The following is a 20,318-nucleotide window of genomic DNA, read 5'->3' as shown; positions in this document are numbered from 1 at the left end:
TCCGACGACCCCCGACCCAACATCAACACGCACCCACGCGCCTCACGACGGGCCCACGGCCCACACCTCGAGGCCGACGCACTCAAACGCGACCGTGCCGCCCCTGTGCGGGCCGGGCGCGCACAGCGGCTCGTTCGCGAAGGTCGGGCAGCGCGCGGAGGACCCGTCGAGGAGCGTGTCGTCGAGATAGAGCCCGTAGTGGCCGTCCCTGCGCGCCAAAAAAAAAAAAAAGGGGAAGGGCGGAGCAGAGCAGGGACCCGGTTGTCAAAAGAGCGTGGAGGACGAGACGAGACGAGGCGAGAGGCGCACGCACCCGCCGCCGAAGGAGAGGTACTCGGGCTCGCAGAGCGCGACGTAGTCGTTCTTCCCCGTCCACTTATACACGTGGAGCCTGTCCCCGCCCGCCGACGTCCTCCACAGAAACCTACACCCCAGCGTCAGCGCCAGCGCAACAAATAGCCGCGGCGGTCAGCAGCGGGCCGCAACGCACGCAGTGCAGCGAAGCAGAGACGGGGCACTCACGACTCGCCGCTGCCGTAGTACGAGCCCTTGGACGGGCGCACGCCGTCGCCCAGCCACACGCCGAACAGCGCGTCGCCCGCGTCGCGCACGACGACGAGCGCGCCGCCGCCACCGCCGCCGGCGTGCGCCTCACACCGCGCGTAGAGCGTCTGGAGCGAGATCCCGTGCTGGTCGAGGCTGTAGAGCAGCGTCCACGCCTTGTGGAGGCGCGCGAGCGGCGGGAGGTGCGGGCGGATCTGCGGCGCCGCGCCGCGTCCAGTCGTCGTGTCGTTTAATTTAGTTTAATTTTCGTGTTATTTCTGAGGGTTTCAGGGCAGAGGCGGCGGCGGGGACGCAGACGCACCTTATCTGCGAGCTCGGTGGAGAGCACCGCGTCCGTGGTCTCGCGGCGCCCCGCGAGGCGCACGCTGCGCTTCTCGAGCGCGGGGCCGTCGAAGGCGAAGCCCTTGTCCCACGCGCGGTCGCCCGCGAAGCCGGGGGCGCCGCTCGGCGGCGCGTACGCGTGCACGGCGAAGGGCGAGCCGTGCGTGATGCCGGGGCCTGCGCCTGTGCCTGCGTCTGCGCCTGCGATGGCGGCCGGGAGCGACGCGTGGTGCGCTGGAGGGAGGTGGGACGGTGGAGGCGGTGCGGGTGCGGGCGCAGGGCTGGAGCGCGGGGCGAGGAGGGAGGACATCCAGCGGGACGGGAGGGACGCGGTGGAGAACGTGGTGTGCGATTGTGTGCGGGTGAGGAGCGGGGGCGTCGGGCGTGTCGGGGAGGACGCGGGCGGGAGCGAGGGCGAGCGGAGGACGGGGGAGGTGTTGGCGAGCGGCGGGAGCGGGGCTGGGGCGTGTGCGGGGGTTGTGGTGTTCTGCGCGCGCGGCGGGTGGCCAGGGGCCTGGGGCTGTGCGTGTGCGGGGTCTGGCATGAGGGCGGATGGCGAGTCTGGATCGAGGAGGAGGAGGAGGTCTGAGCACCCGTCCGGCTCGCCCGGGCGTGGGTGGGGTTGTTGTGCTGGTGCTGGTGCTGGTGGCATCGAGGGCGTGGGCGTGGGCGTGGGCGTGTGCGTGTGCGCGCGCTCCGGCTCGGCGTGGTGGTGTGTCCAGTAGAGCGGGTCGTCCTCGTGCTCGAGAAGCTCCGCGAGGAAGCCCCGCTGGTTCCGCTCGGTCGCGACTCGTGCGTCCTCCGCGAACCGGTCGAAGAAGGCGCTCGCGAATGGCGTCAGCGGCGCGCCGGGCGAGCTCGCGGGCGCGGGCTGGAGGGGCGCCTCGGCCGCGGGGACGGAGACGAAGGAGCCAAAGTCGACGCTCACGGCGCTCGCGCTCCGGGTGTGTCGCGTGCGCGCGGGTGCGGGTGCGTGTGCGTGTGCGTCCGGGGCAGGCTTGAGGGTGGGCGAGGCGGGCGGGGTTGCGGGCGAGAAGAGGGTGGAGAAGAGGTCGTCTTTGTCGTTGGTCGAGGGTGCTGGTGTCGATGTGTTGTCGGGGAGCGGGATCAGCGGAGGGATGGACCTGAGAGGCGTCGACATGATGGGCGTCGTGAGATGAATGGGTGGAGGTGCGTGCTCGGGGCGAGGTTGGGCGTTCCTGCGAGGAAATCAAGGTAAAGGTAAAGCGAGGTGCGCTGGTGAGCGTTGCCTCGAACTGTGTTGCGCGCAGACCGACCGGCGTGATGGTTGAGAATGAATATTATCATGCAGTTGCTGGTCGAGTCACGAGCGGGGCAATCATCCACGTCGTCGCCAACTATCGTGAAAATGGCCGTTAAATCAGAGCATCGTAGATGGGAGCGATGAAGATGTACCTTTGGTTGATGAGCTGCACACGAATATCTGCTCAACGATAGAGAACGATGCGTGCTCTGGAAACATGCGCTGCTCACGCTGCTCCGTATTTGTCAGCACATCGCTTGCCTCGCTTGCTTGATGAGACCGCAAACGCCCTCTTGCGATGCGATGAACGGAAGTGGATTCAAATCCGATATATACATAATGTCCACGAACGCTCGCCAGGCGGCTGCGAGGGATATTTATTTTTGTTTTGGAGGAGGCGGCGGCGCGGGCCAATCACGAAAAGGGCTCTAGTTACGTCAGCGAAGGGCTTATGCTCGGCGAAAATGTCGCAACCGGGATTGACGCCCTTTGCCTCGTCACCACTCCTCGCCGTGCATGGGTGGGAGCGCAGTCCTCACGAAGCCCTATCCACAACCCACCTCTCTCCCACTCGTCCACACCTCCCTCGTCGTGCTTTCTCTCTGCTGGCCCTCTCTGGCCTTCGAACCCGCCTCTAGCTAGCCTGTCTAGGTTTCGTGCGATGGCAGCTTGCATCGCTTCGACCACTTCCCCCCTCCCATACTCTGTCGAGTGAGAGCGATGTCCTCACCAAGCTCGACGGGTACGACCTCGCACTCCCTCCGCCCTCTCTCTCCGTTGCTCTACACGACATGCTGGACCTCTGCTGTATCTGGCTGGCGCTAATGCTCATCGGATACCATCCCGGTCATCACCGCAACCCCTCCGGGTCGCTTTCATGGACTCTCAGCCAAAGTTTGCTGTCTCTTCTTGCGCCGTTGCTTTGCATTTTCTCTCGTCGAGGAGGTTCTCCTCTTGGCCTCATGCACCCGCCTTTTCTTGTGTGACTCGCTGGTCCATGGACCTGTCTATCCTCCCGCCGTCGTCATCTCGTTCACACCACCTAAGCGTACATCTTCAGGCGGTAAGCAGCATTCTCAAACATTGTCGTCCCTACCCTCGATGGATCAAGGGGCTTCACACGACTCGAAGAGGGTCGCCCCACGGCCAATCATCGCCTCCAATACAGCCGTCTCATCCATGCTCCGACGCGGCCGGCATGGCGTATAGATGACCCTCACCGTCACCAGACGCTGACACGGACGGAGACGACGGCAACGGCCCACAACCGCCCTGACTCGGGAACTGCAAACACGAACAATCCAAGTTGTTTGATGCTTTGACTGATGAGTTGATGTGTTTATCTGCTACCTGCTGCTACCTTGCTTTAAGATTTAGGCAGTTCAACACCCTCCCTTCTTTGACGAGATTCTTTCTGGATTGTCAACGAAATCTTTGAGTTTTTGAGCTGCAGAGGTAAACAATTCGCTCATGTGGCTGATACAGCTTATCTTTTATTTGGTCATGTTTACGCTCCTCTTCTTTCGTGCACAGCGACCTTGCACTCTGCTATCGTCAACGAGACCGCCATGGCCCCTCTACTTCACGTCGTCCTCGCATTTTCTTACTTCCTGTCATCCGTCGCCGCCCACGACAATGGCATGGACATGAGCATGGACGGAGGCATGTCTCTATCGATGGGAAACATGATCATGTATCTGCATTTCACTCCGGGCGACAACTTGTGGTTTCTCGGTTGGGTAGCTAGTAGTCCGGGAGCGATGGTGGGGGCGTGCATCGGCTTGTTCATGCTTGGGATGGTGGATCGCTGGTTAGGGGCGATGCGCGCTGTCATGGAGATGCACTGGCATGCTAGGTGCGCCCCCGCTCGTGTCTGGCTTGCACCTCGTCCTGACCTCGTCAATCCAGGGCTCAGATCGCGTTGTCCAACAAGCTCAACTCACATGCGCTGCCCACCTCTCGCGAAGGCGGGCTGCAGAAGGGCCCGTCCCCCCTTCGCAACTTCGTGTCCCACCGCGCCGCGCTCCCTTTCATCCCAGCGCACGACATCTCGAGGGGAATCGTACATGTCACTCAGACGCTTCTGTCCTTCCTGTTCATGTTAGCAGTAATGTACGTGCTTCAATTTCTTCGCTTCGCGGCATGGCGGCCCGGTTTTCCGTGGACACTGACCGTTCGCGTTAGGACCTTCCAAGTCGGGTTTATACTGTCCATCGTAGTCGGCCTAGGGGTTGGAGAGACGCTGTTCGGGCGGTACTCGCACCACGCCGCCCATCTCCACTAGCTACGCTACGCAGTGATATGAGGGCGGCTGCCCCCGCCCTGCGCCACCGGTCGCATATACCTGTATTTGTACAGTGCTGCTGCACGTCTGCCCTATCCACCCTTTTTTGGACTGCTTCTGTTCCGCTGCCGCTGCCGCTGCCATGGCCGCCATCAGCATTCATCACAACTTCCTCTCTTGTTGTGCTTTACGCGAGAGTGGGGCGTGCTGCTGACAACGTGACGATCGCATCGCCCTTGATGGCGAGACCGGGCGCGTAATGGGGTATCGTATTTCTTGTTTCTTCGCTTCTGTGCTCTGCTTGTCCGCCTGTCTACCTAATGACGCTTGATGGTGCTTGATGGTGCTGGCGCGCTCCACGTGCGCGGCCATTGGCCCGACGCTGTCCTGGCTCCGGCGCACTCCACCGCCACTCCCACTTCCAGGAGGGAGTGCCTCGGCGCTCGCGCTGCGCCCTTGGCGAGCATCGCGAATACAAGGGCTTCATTCACTCGGTGGGGCCTCTCAGCCCGAGTCCGAGTCGTAATGCACGCTCGAAACGAGCGAGCGAGAGACCGAGGGACCGCCCGTGCGCCTGCGCGGCCTATATAAATCGGCCTGCGAGCGTGCATGCCGGGTACCGAACATCGATACTTATACTCGCTCGCTCGCTCGCAGCGATACCCTCTCTTTCGTCCGTCCATCGTCTTTTATGCTCCGCGCCTCTCACCTCCCGAGGTCCCTCTGGCTTGCGATCACGAATTTTGCGCCGTGGCTGCACCCGCACAGGCACCCCCCGCGCCGCGCAGGCGCACAGCGGCGCTACGAGCGGCTGAGGGATAGGGACGCGGACGCGCGCCGCGCCCGCGCAGGTGCGAAGTACAGCTACGAGTACGTGCCGTATCCGGTGTTGCAGCAGCGCAGCCGCCCCTCGCCGCACTCTACCCGCCCGCGCGCCTCCGCACCCGCGCCCTCCCCCGCTCCTGTCCCCGTCCCAGTCCAGCCGTACCACCCGAATCCGTATCCATACGCGCGGCACAAGCCCGCGCACAGCGCGTCCTACTACCCCCACTACGCCGCGCCCCCCCGCATCCCGCGCCGCCCGCCGCCCGCGCGCCCGCGCGCCGCGCCGCGTGCGGACGCGGGGTTCGTGTACTTCGCGCGCGGGGACGCGCGGACGGGGTGGCTGTCGGCGTGGGCGCGCGCGCCGTTCGCGGAGCGGCTGGCGCTGCCGGGGCGCGCGGCGCGGGTGTATAGGTTCGAGAGCGTCGGGCAGTACGTGGTTGCGCGGAAGGCGCTGTTTTGTGGGGACGTGGGGGCGTTTGGGAGGGTGCTTGGGGTGCGGGGTGCGGGTGGGAAGGGGGAGGGGGAGGGGGAGGGGGGGAGGGAGGAGGTGGAGAGGATTGGGCGGGGGATTGGGGTGGGGAATGGAGGCGGAGGCGGAGGCGGAGGCGGAGGGTGGGAGGCGGTGCAGGATGCGTATGAGGTGTGGGGGCATGTGTTGAAGTATCGGCAGAATCGGGCGTTGGGGGCGTTGTTGGCGCAGACGGGGGGGAATGTGTTGGTAGGGCGGCGCGGGGAGGGGGTGTTGGGCCGCGAGGGGGCGGGGCGCGCGGTGATGGACGCGCGGGAGCGGCTCGGGCGGGATTGGGCAAGGGGAGTGGGCGTGTAAATCTTTCATAGGTGGGTTCGGTGCTTGTTTCCTTCTCTTCTGCGCAGAGTTCTGGGGTGCTGACTCGAGAGGTGTTGGATGGACAGGACGGGTCTTCTCCCTCTCGGCGCGGCGCTTGCTTCGATATGTGTGGGGGTTGTGGCGGTGGTGGTATGGTTCTCATCATGGCTTGCCTATCACGATTCATGCATTCATGCGTCATGGACTATCTTGATTAGCATTGATACGTCTTCTGCTTATACTTGCTATGTCGTAACCTGTAGTAGTACTGCTTCACGGACTGCCTATGTAGACGATTATCAGGATGCTTGTGCCAGCTGCCCTGCACACAATTAATATGATACGATACGAGGGATGGAACGTGACCGAAACCACTCCCTCAAGCCATCTGCTGCGCCGTGAAACTGCGCTCCATATTGGAAACAGGAAACAGGAAACGCAAAGGTGAAAAAGTTTTTTCACGTTTGTTTGGCGATGCCAAACAGATACCGATTCAAGTAGTCCAGCCACAGAAGGCGGTCGGCGCACGCCCGCACCGTCTGTCCACGAACGCTTGTTTGAGCGACGTCGAAGAGCCCGCTAGCCCGCTCGACTCGCAGAGCCCCCCGCCCCCCTCTCACCTCGCAGGACCATCATAATGTCGGATTACGGGGCCCCGCCGACGATTCCCAGCAGCTTGCAGGTGTACAAGTACGCAGCGCCTTATCTCTTCCTCGCCTCGCGCTCAGTTTTTGGTGTTTTTCACCGCCTCGGTCTAGCTCATACCAGGAGGACCCGAAATGGCAGAAGAAATTTACGATCGTGTGGGCGACGGCGGTGGGGATCGCCGTGCTCGCCGCGCTCCCGCAGCTTATCCGGGCGGTGCGCTCGCGGCAGGCTTTTACAGGCCTTTTTGGCGTCTGGGAGGACCTGAGCGGAAGCTGGTACGGGCCTGCGGCGGCGCAGGAGGCGATACCACCGCGGAGGAGCCGCAAGGTGGCTGCGCTGTTGAGGACGGTGGGGTCTGTGCTGCTGTGGTCGCCCATGGGTTTCGGCCTTGACCTTGGACAGAGTATGTGCTTTGGCGTCACCAGATTCGAGACAACATTCTGAAATACTGATTTTCGAATTTGCTGCTCAGTTGTGGTGGTTGTGGGCTACGTCGCGACCGTTCTCGTCTGCATCACCATGCAGGCGCCTCTCATGGACAATCCCAACCGAGCGGGTGCACACGTCTTCCCGATCGTTATCGTTATTTCTATATTAACCTCCCTCGTTTCCTCTTCCCGTGCGCAGGTTTCCTCGCCATCGCGCAGCTCCCTGTCGTATTTTTGTTCGGAACGAAGAACTCGATCCTGTCTTTGCTGCTCGGTCCGGGGAACGGATACGAGAAGCTGAACTACGTCCATCGCTGGGCGGGGCGAGGCGTGTTTCTGGGCGCCGCTATCCACGGCTCCCTGTGGATCCGCAATCATCTGCAATACGACCTCCCTATCCTGGGCCAGCAGAAGGAGACGTCTGGCGTGGCGGCCTTTGCGCTGCTCTGCATCATCGTGCTCACGTCGCTGAGGCCCGTCAGGGTATTTTTTTACCAGTGCTTCTTCATCGTCCAGTGAGTGTCAAGCTGCCTTGTTCGCGGAGATAGGTTCTGAATGTCGTTTCTAGCGTCCTGACCTATGTCGCCTTCTTCGTGACGTTGTGTTATCATACAATTTATGCCTCTCCGTGGATATACCCTCCGTTGGCCTTCTACGGACTGGACTTGCTCATGCGCATGTTCCGTTACCGCATCAAGGACGCAACGCTAGTACCAGCTGACGACCAGATGACCCTCGTAAGTGTCCCCGTCCGATTGTCTCCGTCATCGAACGCTCACTCGTCGGCGATAGATCCACGTGCGCGACTGCGACGGAGGATGGAAAGCCGGACAGCACGTCCGCCTCCGCGTCTTCTTCGGCGGGCGCGTCTTCGAGTCGCACCCCCTCACGATCATGAACGCCCCCGCCGCGACGTCCTGCACGTCCACACGCACGATCGCCCTCGGCGCGCGCGTCAAGGGCGACTGGACGCGCGCGCTGAACCGGTACGCTAAGGAGGAGCAGAGCCGCATCGCCGGCGCGCTGGGCGAGAAGAAGGAGGACGTGGCCGAGATCCCTGTGCAGGTGATGCTGGACGGGCCGTACGGGGGCTGCAGCGTCGACTTGGGGAGGTACGAGAGCGTGCTGCTGCTCGCGGGCGGGGCCGGGGCGACGTTCACGCTGAGCTTGCTCGACGACATCGTCGGGCGGTGCGTGAAGCTCGGGCGCAGAAACGGCGAGCGCACGCGGCGCATCGAATTCGCGTGGGCCATCCGATCATTCGGTACGTTTCCTTCTTCGCACGTGTCCCCAACGCAGTGCTCACGGCGACTTGTTTGTGTGCAGGATGCATCGAGTGGTTCGCGCCCATGCTCATGGAGATCGCGAGCGCCGCGGCGGGCTCGTCCATCGACCTACACATCTCCGTCTTCGTGACCTGCCTCTGCAACCCCGAGGCCGTGCCCCCGATACCGAACTCGATGGTGACCGTCGAGAAGCCGTCGATCCAGACGCTCCTGAAGGAGCTCATCACACCCCCGGCCGCGCGCGAGGATGCGGAGTCGATGAAGGCGGATCTGCGGTGGGCGGGCGAGGGCGGCGGGGTCGCGGTTTGCGCGAGCGGGCCGGAGAGGATGACGAGGGAAGCGCAGAACGCGGTGGCGAAGCTATCCGTGTCACATGGTATGCGGATGGGCGGGATCGCGCTGCACACGGAGTTGTTTTCTCTGTGATCATGAATGGGTACGATACTTGTCAATGTACTATACGACCACGGTGTACGAATGGCGAATGGCGATTTTTTGCTCGTAAGTGGAGACATGCAAGGGTGTTTATCGAAGTAGGCGTGGTATCCAGTCCGTACGGGCTGAAACGCTTGTGCAGCTGACATGTGTGATAGGAAGGAAAAAAGATATGAGTAGAGTCCAGACTCTCTGGCGGGGAGTCGAACCCCGCTTTCGCGCGTGACAGGCGCGTGTACTAACCGATATACTACCAGAGATGTTTAAGAGATCAAATTAGGTGTATATAACCCTATGCGCATCCACTGCCATATCGTCGCCGTTGTGTGTCTTGTTGCAACTGCTCAGTCGTTGGAATGACGGAAGAGAGAGAGAAAATTTGAGATGAAGGCGAGATGAAGGCCCGACGGTGGCTCAGACGGCAAGACGCGAGAGGGTTGACACATATAGGGAAACGTGGAGTGGAGGCGAATGCGCGGCGAGCGTGCGTCCTCCATTTCATGTTGCTCTGAAGGACCTCGATGACCTCCACCCCCCTCTCTACTCGTTCCACTCGCTCTGCACCACATTGGAGGTCTCTGTCCAAGAAATCAGCCCAGTCTTCGTTATCATTAGTCGTCGCAAAGCCGGAAGCAGGCGCGCCTCTAGCCTCCGCCGTCTTACGTTTGCCAATGCCGACCGAGGCAGACCCCAAGAAACGAGAACGATCAGTCTCAGCGGCGAGTGCCATGGTTGATGAGGCGATAGTGAAAGAGGATGACGGACAGGCGAAACGTGCGCGGTTGACGCCGCCTTTGCCTGGGGCTGCTGAAGCTACGCAGTCGACTCGAGATACACAACAAGTTCGCGGTGCGGGTGTCACTCCCACCCCCTCGCCCGATATCTCTTCGCAGGCCGTCGCTGCTCCTCAATCCAGTCTCGCACCTGCTCCCACGCATCCCCCAGCACCATCCGATCTCACGACCCCTCGCTCGCCTCTTGCACACACATCCTCCTCCGATTCTCTCGCGACCAACCGCGCGCAGGCCGCATCACGCACCTCCTGGCTCTCGTCTCTCTCTCGTAGTAGGGCAAAGGAGCCTACACCAAAGAGCGAAGAAGCGACTCAGAAGGCCACTTCGGCTGAAACGCCGACCAAACTTGCAGGCTTTTCTGAACCCGTTGCGCATGCAGAGGCAGCCTCCTCGGACTCACAGCCTGTGGCCACCATGTCGAACTCTCCCGAACCGAATCCGCCGGCCGTGGTCATCGGGCCCCCGACACCGTCACGCCCGAAAGAAGTCAACGCTGCTTCTTCGTCGAAGGCCGTACCAGTGCCTGTGGGCCCAGCCAGTGGCAGGAAATCTTGGTTCGGTGTTTCTGGCTCCAAGTCCCCACCTACACCCACGTTCTCTTCTCCGCTGGCCGGATCATCACCTTTGACCCCGTCTTCCGTGGATGAGGAGGTGCCTAGACTTAGGGCCCCTGAGCCCTCACACCCACCTCCGTCCTCGGCTGGAGTCGTTTCCGGGGACAGCAGTCAGAATCTATCTTCCCTCAACCCCTCGACTAGCAGGTTCTCGCTAAGCATTCCTTTACTCGGGAGACCCAAAGTCCCACTGGAGAAAGCGCTCGCGTCCGCCCAAGCCGCGGACATAAGGGACACCTCAGTTCGCGAGGAGCCCCTCGAGGGAAAGACTGACGAGTCGACATCGCAGTCGCAGCCGAACGGCATAGCACAAGCCACAGAATTAATTGTCGGCAAGTGCCTCTCCCCGTATATAATTACGTGCAGGATGTTCAATGCTACCCCCTATCAGATCAAGCTCCTCGCCCAAGCGACGACCCCCCGAAGGCTCAGGAGCCGTCGGCGTCGGCGTCGGCGTCTACAGCTCTCGCAACCGATGCCCAAAATTCTTGGTGGGGCTATATTGGCTGGGGCCCGAGCGCGCCCCCAGAGCAGCCTCCCGCTGGCGATGTGCCACTTACGTCGCCGGCCCCCTTTGCCGACGCTGCCGAGGCGCCGTTATTTTCAGAGCAGCCTTCGTCACCGCCCGTCGACTTGGTAGTTGAATCGACTGCGCCTGCTGAAGAACCGGCCCCTGTTCCTCCGGGCGATATGACACAGGCTCAGTCATCGTCTTGGTACTCACCATGGGCCTGGTACTACGGAAGCGCCCCTGCAGAACAGACTGAAACGCCGTCGGACGCCGCAGATGAGGTGAAGGCAAAGACGGCGGCCGAGTTGGTCAAGGAGGAGGCGCTTGCGCGAGAGGAGCCTGTGCCAACTGCGACCGTCCTGCCTTCCGCTGCCACGCCCGTAAACCCCATCGAGGCGACGATATCCGCCAACAAGCTGGGTTGGGCGTCTTTCTTCTCGTCGAGGGCCCTCTTGGTCAAGACGATCACGAACGGGGACAGTGTGGAGCGAGATGCGAACGGCATGGAGGTCATGGACTTGGACGATGACGAAGGTGTGGACAAGGCCAAACCAGGCGGCGCTTCAAATACGGCCTCTGCTTCGGCGGAGGTGGAGGCCGCAGGCGGGAAGCAGCTCGCCGCCCGGAGCCAGCAGCAGCACCAGGCCGCACAGGTCCCGCCGCGCGCGCCGTCTCCCACCGTGAAGCCGGATGGGAAGAAATCAGCACCCGCTGGTCCATCTCGGGATGTCCCATCATCGAAGCCGGAGCCCGCCCGCGTGACGAAGCGCAAGTCCCTCTCGCCCACGCCCTCGAAGAGGTCCGGACGCTCCTCGCCGACGGGCTTGCGCCCCTCGCAGCCGAATCTCGTGTTGCCCAGCTGGGCGGACACGTTCGAGGTGCCGCCGCGCTCGACGCTTCCGCCACCTCCCGCGTCGACGCTGAAGAAGACGATGAAGTTCATGAGCGGCGTGCTGTTCGCCAAGGACGAGGGAGGGGATAAGGGTCGCAAGGCGGGCAAGGCGAAGGGCAAGGAGAAGGCGAGGGAGGAGTTCGTGCACTTTGGGAAGACGTTACCGAGAGCTTGGAGCGTGTTTGGCGAGGGCGTGGATGGAGATGTGCTCAAAGGGTGTAAGAACGTCGTTGTTATCGGAATTCACGGGTGGTTTCCAGGTGAGGCGACGTGTTTCAACACCTCGGTACCCGTGTTTTGTTGGTGGCGTCTCGATGCATCTCTGACCGGCTGTCACACACACCTCTAGGCGCGGTGATGAGGAGTGTTCTGGGGGAGGTGAGTTGTTTCTGCTATTCCATCAGCGTGTTTTGATCATTATCAACCATGGCCAGCCGACGGGGACAAGTGCCAAATTTGTTTCTATGATGTGTCAAGCTCTCGAGGAATTTCAAGTCAAGCACGGTGTTAAGCTGGACAAGATCACTCAGATTCCATTAGAGGGCGAAGGAACCATCAACAAGAGAGTCGACAAGTGAGTCGGGCATGCTACGTTCCAGGGCTAGTGGCAACGCATTAATCACTCTGTAGGCTCTACAACAGCCTCACTAGCAATCAAGAATGGGTGCACGATTTGCACGCCGCCGACGCCATACTCGTTGCCACGCACTCGCAAGGGTCCATCGTGTCCACTCACCTCCTTGACCGTCTAATTCAAGAAAAGCACATTCGGACCTCGCGGAGTACGGATTTGCTCGGCAGCGCGTCGGCTGCAATGGTATCAGCGGGAGGGAGCGTAGTCATGCCATTGCCCCCTCAGCGAGTGTGCTGCCTGGCGCTATGTGGGATCCACCTCGGTCCCCTTCGTTACTTGAACACAAGCTCGTTATTGCAGCCATACATCCAGGTGTGTCGTGGGGCTGCCGGCAGACGCCTTTGGAGCACATGCTTACTCTCTCATATCTAGTACTTCGAATCCACAGCCGCACGTGAGCTGTTCGAATTCCAGGTATGTTCCCGGTTGGTATGCTGGCGACGGTGCGACGTAAAACTCATCATCGACTTCCATGTATCAGAACACGGAGAATGAGGTGTCAAAAAGTTACGTGAAGGCTTTGCGCAATGTTTTGGACCATGGGGTGAGCTCGGTGTTTGATATCATATGATTGGGCGTTGAGTGTATGCCTCACCGCAACAGACGAAGATGGTCTACACTGCTTCCTTGAACGATCAAGTCGTACCACTTTACTCCGGGCTTTTCACCGCAGCTTCGCATCCTCTGATTTTGAGGGCGTTGTACATCGATGGGGATGCATACCAGTGCGTATGTTGCTAAGCAAAAGTGACCCCCACGCTGGCTCTTTTCTGAAACTTGCCGACCCTGCAGTTCATCTGATTTTCTTTCCAATCTTTTGGTCCTCCTCCTTCGGATCTTGAACTCTGGGCTTTCTGATTCCGGCCTTCTGGTCCATCTATCCGAGGCTACCGCTGGCTCTTTGAACGGTGTCGGACATTCGACGGCCTATGAGGAGCTAGCAACGTTCGCGTGAGCTCAGTTCCTCTACTCTCTGTGCTTCTATAGATGTAGATGCTGATGTGATGCCTATGATCTGATCGTAATGATCGTAATTGACTCAGCCTTGCGGTAGACTACCTCTTCCTCACGAATCATGGTTTAGAAGAGCATCCAGAATTGGTTGTCGAATCTTTCAACGCAACCACGGAACAAAATGATTACGAGGTGCGTCGGGCATTCCTTCGTTCCGTCTCTCCAAAACATGATCGATAATACAATGTTTGGTTTGTGACAGATTCCGTGGTCTCTTCGTGATTTAATCGCGGACGAGCGGGTTTCACACTTTTTTTACGAAGATTTTTCTAATTTGAGGAACGCTTTCCCGCATTGGCATCCGAAGACGACCATACTTCGGGATATCAAGCGAAAGCTCCAACCTATTCAGCGCCTTAATACCCTCCACAGCCCCTCATCAGGCTCTGTCAGCAAGTTGTAACTATAGATTCACGTTCTCTGTCGAGCCTTACCTATCATCCATCGAACAATGCATCATGAGTTTACGTCCACACACTTCCAGATTCTACTATTTAGCATCTTGTATTCTCCTGTACACTTAGAATCTGATCATCGCGTTCCGAATCCTATGCCCTATCATGGGCATCAAAGCCTCTCCAAAGGAGCACCCCGGATCCTCCTTCAGGTGTGTGAGCCCCACATCGCAAAGGTGATGCTGAGAATCTCGTCGCTTTGTGAGGTCCTTCTAGTGATCGAATGTCATCAATCTTACGGTGTCGTGGCTCTCACAGACTTCATGAATTGATAGGTGACTATCTGAACGGACATCCCTACTTGCCGCAAGGTATGTACCGATTCTCGAGAACCTAAGGCCTCAGGTATCACCGATATTCTGCTCCAACATCTCCGATCAAGGTGATCATTTTGCGTCCCGTAGACCGATCCAATATGGACTCGATGTCATCCCTGTCTTCCTGGGTTAATTGAAACCGGAAGACATTTCGATTATCATCCGGGTGCTCTGACACGCCCAACCGTGTCCCTGGCCATCGTGCCGGTCCGTCAGGAAGCCTGCTAAACACATGCGATGAAAAATCGACCGCTCACCGACGAGGATAGCCCCGACAAATGGGTGATCAAGCACCCATCTTGTAGCCACGTTGGCTATACTGGCGTTCCTGTGGCGGTCGCCGATGGAACGAAGAACAGAGAGGAGGGTCTGGAAGAGCTGCCAGTCTCCCCAGACCTTTAATATGACATCGAGGTACTGAAGTGCGTATACTTAGATCCAGGTCGGTAGACGTGACAGGGAAGACGTACCTTCCGCTGCGACGGCGTCAGGGATCCAGAGTATGGGTCGGGCTCCGGTTTGTTTAACCAGGCGTCAGAGAGAAACCCTCCGCACTGAGCACGGCGATGAGCACCATATCAACATCTTTCGAGAGGCACGTCGAGAGTGGGAATTTACCAAGGAGCCATAGGTCAGAAGCTTGAGGTCGTGCTTCTCACACACATCGGCCATCCCGTGGAGCACCCTAGTATCAATCAGAGAAAACTGTGATGTGAAAGCATCATTTCATCAATGCGATGCCGATCATGTTGGTGCACCGCTATACAAGAGGACCCACCGGCACTTGATTGGTGATAATTGAACCTGGGCCTAGCTGAGTGCAGATTTCATCGGTTCTGATCGTGTCAAAGTTACACAAGCCCAAAGTGGTGATAAGACCCTCCTGTTGGAGGTCTTGCAGGTGACGGAGTGCCTTCATATAACCTTTATCACTGTAGTTCTGCCAGTGGAACTGTGTCAATGCGCATCAATCCGGTCAGGATCCATCCGGCCCTCGCAGATGGTGTCGGAGACTGGCCTGCAAAAGATCGATGCGCTGCGTTCGCATGCGGGTCATGCGCTCTCGAACGGCGCTTTCCACGACACCGCGGGATGGATCTGTTTGTTTAAAAACACACCATTTCGTGGCTCCTATCACGTTCTGTGACGGCGGGAGTGACTCCCTGAATTGTCCCTGAGAAGCATGCAGGCCATATGAGTGCGCGTAGGAAGATCGAAGGTCAGAGGGCCTTACAAAGAGAATCTCCGCGCTCCCATAATGGTCCGCTGTGGCGTCAAGGTTCCCAGATCATGAAAATCAGTAACAAAGATGCGAAACAGAAGGGCTCACCCTAAAGAGACATCATACGCGAGGAGAAAGATTATATTTGGCCGAGGTTTGTGCTACTCTGAACAAATTTACTTACCATGTCTTTAAGGGGCTATGAATCATCATAAAATTATTTGCGTGGCGAGAGGCATACCGAAAGCTGTATATCCCTGTTCCACATGCCTAGCCATGCCCTGGCGAATCTTGGCTGCTGACGCAGTGCCCCATGCGGTGCTGGAGAGTTGCCACAGCCCCGTCCACAGACGAGGAGCGGTGAAGGGCCCCAGATCGAAGGAATCTGGGTGAACGCTCATAGACACAGACATGAGTAGATATACACTGGAAGCGGCGTGTTACGGAGGAGTGGGGAAAGCTGGTTGGCAGCACATGTTGCACCAACCCCTTTAATATGGTGCAACTCCTAAGAAATGATCTCCGTTCCAAAAAAAATCCACCAGAACAGATCGAGGAAATTGGTCAAGGCGGTTATCTACATTTCTCCCGGCTTTGACAAGTGCACGGTGAAGTGTTGCAGATTGTCGGACCAAAAGGAGGACGATACGATCAAGGAGAGGTTTGAGTGGCTTACTAGAGTAACAGGATTGAAGCGCCGGTTGGTAATTAGTCGAGTCCCAAAAATTGAAAAAGGCAGCAAAACAATTGACCGGGTCAGATCTACGCGGGGTCGCAAACCAACCCTGATCGCGTTTCGATATCAGCATGGCAAGTGACACGGCCGACGGGTTGCATGGTGGAAAGATTACAATCAACTTGTATTCAGCTGCCTGAATTGATCCCGATTCGTCGGAGCACCAAGCTGGTTTTATAAAGCGCTATGCAAACGCTGAGGGGGTGTCGACTCAGGAGATCTCTCACTGCTGTCGGCTCCCTTCCATTGCCAGAGCCATGCCTGCTCCCGCTGGTGACAGCTTCGTCCATTCCTTAGACGCACGGTCTCTAGGCCATGTGTTCGTCGCCTCCTATCCCCGTGCTTCTTGCGACTGACCGCCGCTCTATCTACATGTATAGCAATCTCATGGTCGACACATTCATCGCCAATGCCAGTGTTGAGGAGCAAGTAATCCGTTGAGTCCCCGACGGCGTGTTCGGGCTAACGCATTTCGTCTTCAGTCTGCGGGCCACAGTTCGGACATTGTTGGCAACAACACCGCCCAACACTGCTGCGGCATTCACTCGCGCGGCTCGCCTTCGCCTGGGCAACGTGAACGCTAAGACTTCGCCACGGTTCCTTGCCTTGTTCACCATTCGACCCGAAGACGGCGAGGCCATCGCTACGAAAAACCTTCATGATGTACTCACCCAAGCACGATCACTCTACGGTGCCGGGATGGGTTTTGCAAGTCTCGCCATCTTCGCCTCGATTGTGCGACTGACACATGGCCTCCGATGGACGATGGATGGGGAGACGGCGGACACGTTGACGTTGATAGATGGTGACATCTGTCAGGCGATTCAGAGTTCGAAGGAGGAACTTGAAGGCGGACGTGCCGACGATTTGATGAGCGTGCGGGAGAAAGTCGGCGAGCTGAAAGCAGCCTTGCAGGGCAGCATCAGTGATGTTACTGCCTGGGGGGGAGAGTTTCCTTTCGAACGTGCTGTTTCGAGCTTGGACTGCTGGAAAATCTAGTTATCGTCAGGTAGAGGGGAGATGAGTAAGAATCTCAATAATATATGTGTTACTTATTATGTTCTTTTGGTATTGCTGCGTTCGGTCGCAGTGGCATAGGAAGGCAGAAACTGAACGACCATAAGATTTCCGGCGCTCTGAATGGCATTCTTCAATTCGAAGCCGACTGTCGCACCTGAAAGACCTATTTTAACCATAGTCAGATTGGCAGCCATCACGTAAGGCAGGTACTCATTTTTGATGCATGATAAATGTTGGGGACGTTTTGGGACATTGAATGAAAATTGGCTACAGGCACGATGGAGCACTAGCTGTTGTCGACCACGGCAATTCAGATGAAACCCGGTGACGTGATGTCCAGAAACAGTGTTTCCGCAAGCCACCCTAATAGGCCACCTTATCACAGGGCATGCAAGATAAATTGCCTTATAATTTGGAGAGTGAACCCGGCGCCCGTCTGCAGGTCATGACAAGACCGACGGTCCGAAGACAGCTCAAAGTGGTGATACACCTTGATGCACATGTTACGTTCCCAACTCCCAGATCCAGAAGCGTCGGGATTGGGCGAGTGCAGGTACCGATTGGGGTCACCTCGGTGTTTCCATTTGACACAAGAGACCTCGATCCCCTAGTGTCGCGAAGAGGACGGGCGAGATTATAGCAGTGGCCTAGCTTGGTAGCAAAGTCAAACCCGACCCGACCCGACCCTGACCGCTATCTTGACACACCGCCCTCCTTGAGGAGCACGTGTAGCGCCGTCAAGGCTACTAGAGGCGATCGCGTACAACAATTGCCTTCCGAGTACGACGAGATCGGCAGCGGGCACAGGTCTGTAAGCGGCATAGCGAGATTCTACATGCATATTCAGCGCATTGATATTCCAATGATTGTTGTTACAGACTTCCGACAGATCGCGATTCTTGACGACATACCCGAACGTGAAGCTCCAAGCCCATGTTGTGCTCTAGGCGGACTAATGTATGAAACATGCTCTTACTGTGCCGGTGGAGTTACAATGCCGGTCATACACTGGTTTGAAGGCTTCCGGAGATCGCATGCGCATACCTCGGACTATGTACGCGGTCAAGCGTAAGCCATAAAGATACGACGAGAATAGGTCGGTTAATCTGACTGCCGAGGGATATGAGCATTAATTTACATGACTTACATTTGGTATCGTACTCTTCAGATGAGAACCACTCGATGGGTAAAGTAAAGGGATACTGCCGACCACGGATCTCGGTCGTTCGAAATGCCTACGAAGGACATTGATTGAAGGACCGGTATTTTCCTGGATCACCGCACTGTCCATGTCTTTTCGGGATAGGAAACGGAACTGCATTGTTTCAAAGGAAATGCGATCACGAGGGTTATGCAGAGTCCAGCTGGTGTATGAGCACATTGGTCCGCTCAATCGCAGCTTGACTCGGTCACTAGATGCTTGCCCGACAGGAAGACCCTTGAGAACGAGCCTAAGTGCAGGTCGCCAATTTATCATCCGTTGAGCCACATAGGGTCAAACTACTCATAAGGGTGCATGGTTATCTGTTCAGACAGAAGAATTGGTGACCAGAATCAGAGAACATTCGTGACAGAGCAATGAAGGCGTACCGCTTCGTCAAATCCGGGGAATATGGGTTGCGTTGACACAAATTAGCTGCGGGACTATCTCCTGGTGGAAATCTTTTGAGCAGCGAGCGCAAATGAAGATGTCTAGCTTTGCTAACTCAACTCGAATTTCGGAAGTCCAAGGCGCTCCACACGCACTCTCTCCATCTAAGGAGATATCAGAACTCGCTCATATATGCCAACATGCCGGGACACACTCCCAGAACCCATGCCATGGAAGTAGGTTTAGTAATTGTGCGAGATATTGAGGGACATTGGAATAGAAAGACATGAGGGCAGCGCTCGAATATATCAGAATCCGTCAAGGACTTGATACAATAAGCTTCCGTGGCGCATTCGGTGGTCATATGCACACGATAGATGAATAGACGGATAGGCCCATAATATTCACACCGGTGAGTCGGGCCTTCAACTATAGACGTACACATCAAAGAGGCATCCTAGAATCCATTGGCTGATGGCAAAAATCAGCAGATATAATAGGAAATATGTAGTTTTGCGCGCCACACCTCGCTCACTTTCCTTGATGTCGTTCGTCTACTCCAGTGGATATACTATTCTCCATGCAGTTGGTGTACTGGCCCAACAAAAAAATGATTGAGTTCAACATCGCGGAGAATGAGCCCATGAAGACGGAAAAGACGAGCAGATCATAGAGAAAGTCAGTCGACCTCTACTGCGGAGTGGGAGCCTTGAGCACGTTGAACTCGTTGTGCCGCCGTCACTGCAAGTTGAGAAATGATCCAGATGCGAATTTGTGAATCCGAACTGGTTTGTAGTCTGCTTACAGAAGACAGACCAGATTCAGTTTCTTCTCAACATCTTGCTGAGCTCAGATATTGCTTGTACTACAAGCTGGTCCAATTATTGACCAAAAATCGTGCTTTGATTCCTGTGCTATTGTGCTATTGAGTGTATTGACAATCTGGAAAGTTGGGGAGATGATGGTATGGAGCATGTCGGAAGAAGAATGCTCTGTCACATTATGGACTGACAGCCGAACCAGTTGCTGCCGCCACCAGCGCGCCGCCGTCCCTTCGCCTTTCATCCCATCCCGTCGTCGTCGTCAGTGATTCCGACACCCACCATCGGTTCACGATGCCTGTTGTGCTCTTGTGAACATCCCATCGACGACATTGATTGCATAGTGGCGGGCTTCTTCGCACTGACGGCTTGACTTTCGTGGGCATCTACCTAACAACTTCGCGCAGGCACTTTCTATATCACTGTAGACATGGCAGAGCCACGCGCAGTACATCGCTCTCCCCAGTCACCTTCCTACATCCCGGTAATTGCCCCAAAGCCCTCGATGAGTAGTCTTCCTAGTTCACTCTCTGTTCCACAACTTGGCCTGGTGCCTTCAAGTCGGCAGCCTTCTGGTAGTGGTTCTCTATCCCATTCGATGTCCCCACCCACCCAAAATCCACCAGTCACCGTTCACTCGCCTAACTCTGGGCTTTCCTCCCTGCGATCTTTGCGCAACTTTCTTCCATTCGGCGCTAGCAAGCAACAGACTCTCAATAGCGGTACATCCGGTGGTTCCAAGCTTCCACTTGTCGGGAGTTTTGGATCCCGTCGTTCCATGACAGTGGAAAGGAAAGTCTCTGGGGCATATCAGCG

At 57.5% G+C, this 20,318-nt stretch overlaps 10 protein-coding genes across 10 annotated transcripts; 6 read left to right on the top strand and 4 right to left on the bottom strand.

The window, feature by feature from the left end:
• Positions 1 to 42: 42 nt before the first annotated feature.
• On the bottom strand, positions 43 to 1,195 carry HETIRDRAFT_322418 (uncharacterized protein; the record flags this gene model as incomplete). Its single annotated transcript, XM_009549872.1, has 4 exons — positions 43 to 208; positions 314 to 424; positions 523 to 758; positions 866 to 1,195. The coding sequence occupies 4 exons, from the start codon at positions 1,193 to 1,195 to the stop codon at positions 43 to 45; spliced, it is 843 nt and encodes a 280-aa protein (XP_009548167.1).
• Positions 1,196 to 3,789: 2,594 nt separating this feature from the next.
• HETIRDRAFT_49340 (copper transporter) lies at positions 3,790 to 4,433 on the top strand (the record flags this gene model as incomplete). Its single annotated transcript, XM_009549647.1, has 3 exons — positions 3,790 to 4,004; positions 4,058 to 4,261; positions 4,334 to 4,433. The coding sequence occupies 3 exons, from the start codon at positions 3,790 to 3,792 to the stop codon at positions 4,431 to 4,433; spliced, it is 519 nt and encodes a 172-aa protein (XP_009547942.1).
• Positions 4,434 to 5,124: 691 nt separating this feature from the next.
• Positions 5,125 to 5,687, top strand: HETIRDRAFT_103770 (uncharacterized protein; the record flags this gene model as incomplete). The annotated part of the gene is made up of 1 exon (XM_009549871.1): positions 5,125 to 5,687. A coding segment is annotated over one exon (563 nt), but the record flags the coding sequence as incomplete, so codon positions are not given.
• Positions 5,688 to 5,893: 206 nt separating this feature from the next.
• Positions 5,894 to 6,424, bottom strand: HETIRDRAFT_386099 (uncharacterized protein; the record flags this gene model as incomplete). Its single annotated transcript, XM_009549870.1, has 1 exon — positions 5,894 to 6,424. A coding segment is annotated over exon 1 (393 nt), but the record flags the coding sequence as incomplete, so codon positions are not given.
• A 221-nt stretch (positions 6,425 to 6,645) lies between these two features.
• HETIRDRAFT_35623 (ferric reductase) lies at positions 6,646 to 8,951 on the top strand. The gene is made up of 7 exons (XM_009549619.1): positions 6,646 to 6,774; positions 6,843 to 7,135; positions 7,205 to 7,288; positions 7,360 to 7,675; positions 7,729 to 7,897; positions 7,953 to 8,424; positions 8,487 to 8,951. The coding sequence occupies exons 1-7, from the start codon at positions 6,722 to 6,724 to the stop codon at positions 8,870 to 8,872; spliced, it is 1,773 nt and encodes a 590-aa protein (XP_009547914.1). The 5' UTR covers positions 6,646 to 6,721; the 3' UTR covers positions 8,873 to 8,951.
• Positions 8,952 to 9,402: 451 nt separating this feature from the next.
• On the top strand, positions 9,403 to 10,303 carry HETIRDRAFT_419282 (uncharacterized protein; the record flags this gene model as incomplete). Its single annotated transcript, XM_009549869.1, has 2 exons — positions 9,403 to 9,932; positions 10,078 to 10,303. The coding sequence occupies 2 exons, from the start codon at positions 9,403 to 9,405 to the stop codon at positions 10,301 to 10,303; spliced, it is 756 nt and encodes a 251-aa protein (XP_009548164.1).
• A 676-nt stretch (positions 10,304 to 10,979) lies between these two features.
• Positions 10,980 to 13,883, top strand: HETIRDRAFT_386095 (uncharacterized protein; the record flags this gene model as incomplete). Its single annotated transcript, XM_009549868.1, has 10 exons — positions 10,980 to 11,991; positions 12,042 to 12,070; positions 12,127 to 12,266; positions 12,323 to 12,638; positions 12,699 to 12,740; positions 12,808 to 12,870; positions 12,930 to 13,051; positions 13,119 to 13,277; positions 13,370 to 13,472; positions 13,543 to 13,883. The coding sequence occupies 10 exons, from the start codon at positions 10,980 to 10,982 to the stop codon at positions 13,741 to 13,743; spliced, it is 2,187 nt and encodes a 728-aa protein (XP_009548163.1). The 3' UTR covers positions 13,744 to 13,883.
• A 260-nt stretch (positions 13,884 to 14,143) lies between these two features.
• Positions 14,144 to 15,735, bottom strand: HETIRDRAFT_419279 (uncharacterized protein; the record flags this gene model as incomplete). Its single annotated transcript, XM_009549867.1, has 8 exons — positions 14,144 to 14,304; positions 14,370 to 14,529; positions 14,583 to 14,666; positions 14,731 to 14,817; positions 14,891 to 15,064; positions 15,131 to 15,286; positions 15,347 to 15,378; positions 15,576 to 15,735. 8 exons carry the CDS (start codon positions 15,733 to 15,735, stop codon positions 14,144 to 14,146), a joined length of 1,014 nt encoding a protein of 337 aa, XP_009548162.1.
• Positions 15,736 to 15,825: 90 nt separating this feature from the next.
• HETIRDRAFT_322334 (uncharacterized protein) lies at positions 15,826 to 16,143 on the bottom strand (the record flags this gene model as incomplete). Its single annotated transcript, XM_009549866.1, has 1 exon — positions 15,826 to 16,143. The coding sequence occupies one exon, from the start codon at positions 16,141 to 16,143 to the stop codon at positions 15,826 to 15,828; it is 318 nt and encodes a 105-aa protein (XP_009548161.1).
• Positions 16,144 to 16,278: 135 nt separating this feature from the next.
• On the top strand, positions 16,279 to 17,069 carry HETIRDRAFT_435017 (uncharacterized protein; the record flags this gene model as incomplete). The annotated part of the gene is made up of 3 exons (XM_009549865.1): positions 16,279 to 16,389; positions 16,451 to 16,495; positions 16,553 to 17,069. Exons 1-3 carry the CDS (start codon positions 16,328 to 16,330, stop codon positions 17,067 to 17,069), a joined length of 624 nt encoding a protein of 207 aa, XP_009548160.1. The 5' UTR covers positions 16,279 to 16,327.
• Between the last annotated feature and the right edge of the window lie 3,249 nt (positions 17,070 to 20,318).

This window comes from Heterobasidion irregulare (assembly GCF_000320585.1).
Source record: "Heterobasidion irregulare TC 32-1 unplaced genomic scaffold scaffold_07, whole genome shotgun sequence".
Classification (NCBI taxonomy): domain Eukaryota; kingdom Fungi; phylum Basidiomycota; class Agaricomycetes; order Russulales; family Bondarzewiaceae; genus Heterobasidion; species Heterobasidion irregulare.
The sequence above is the reverse complement of the archived record's forward strand: the minus strand, read 5'-3'. Positions and strand labels throughout refer to the sequence as shown.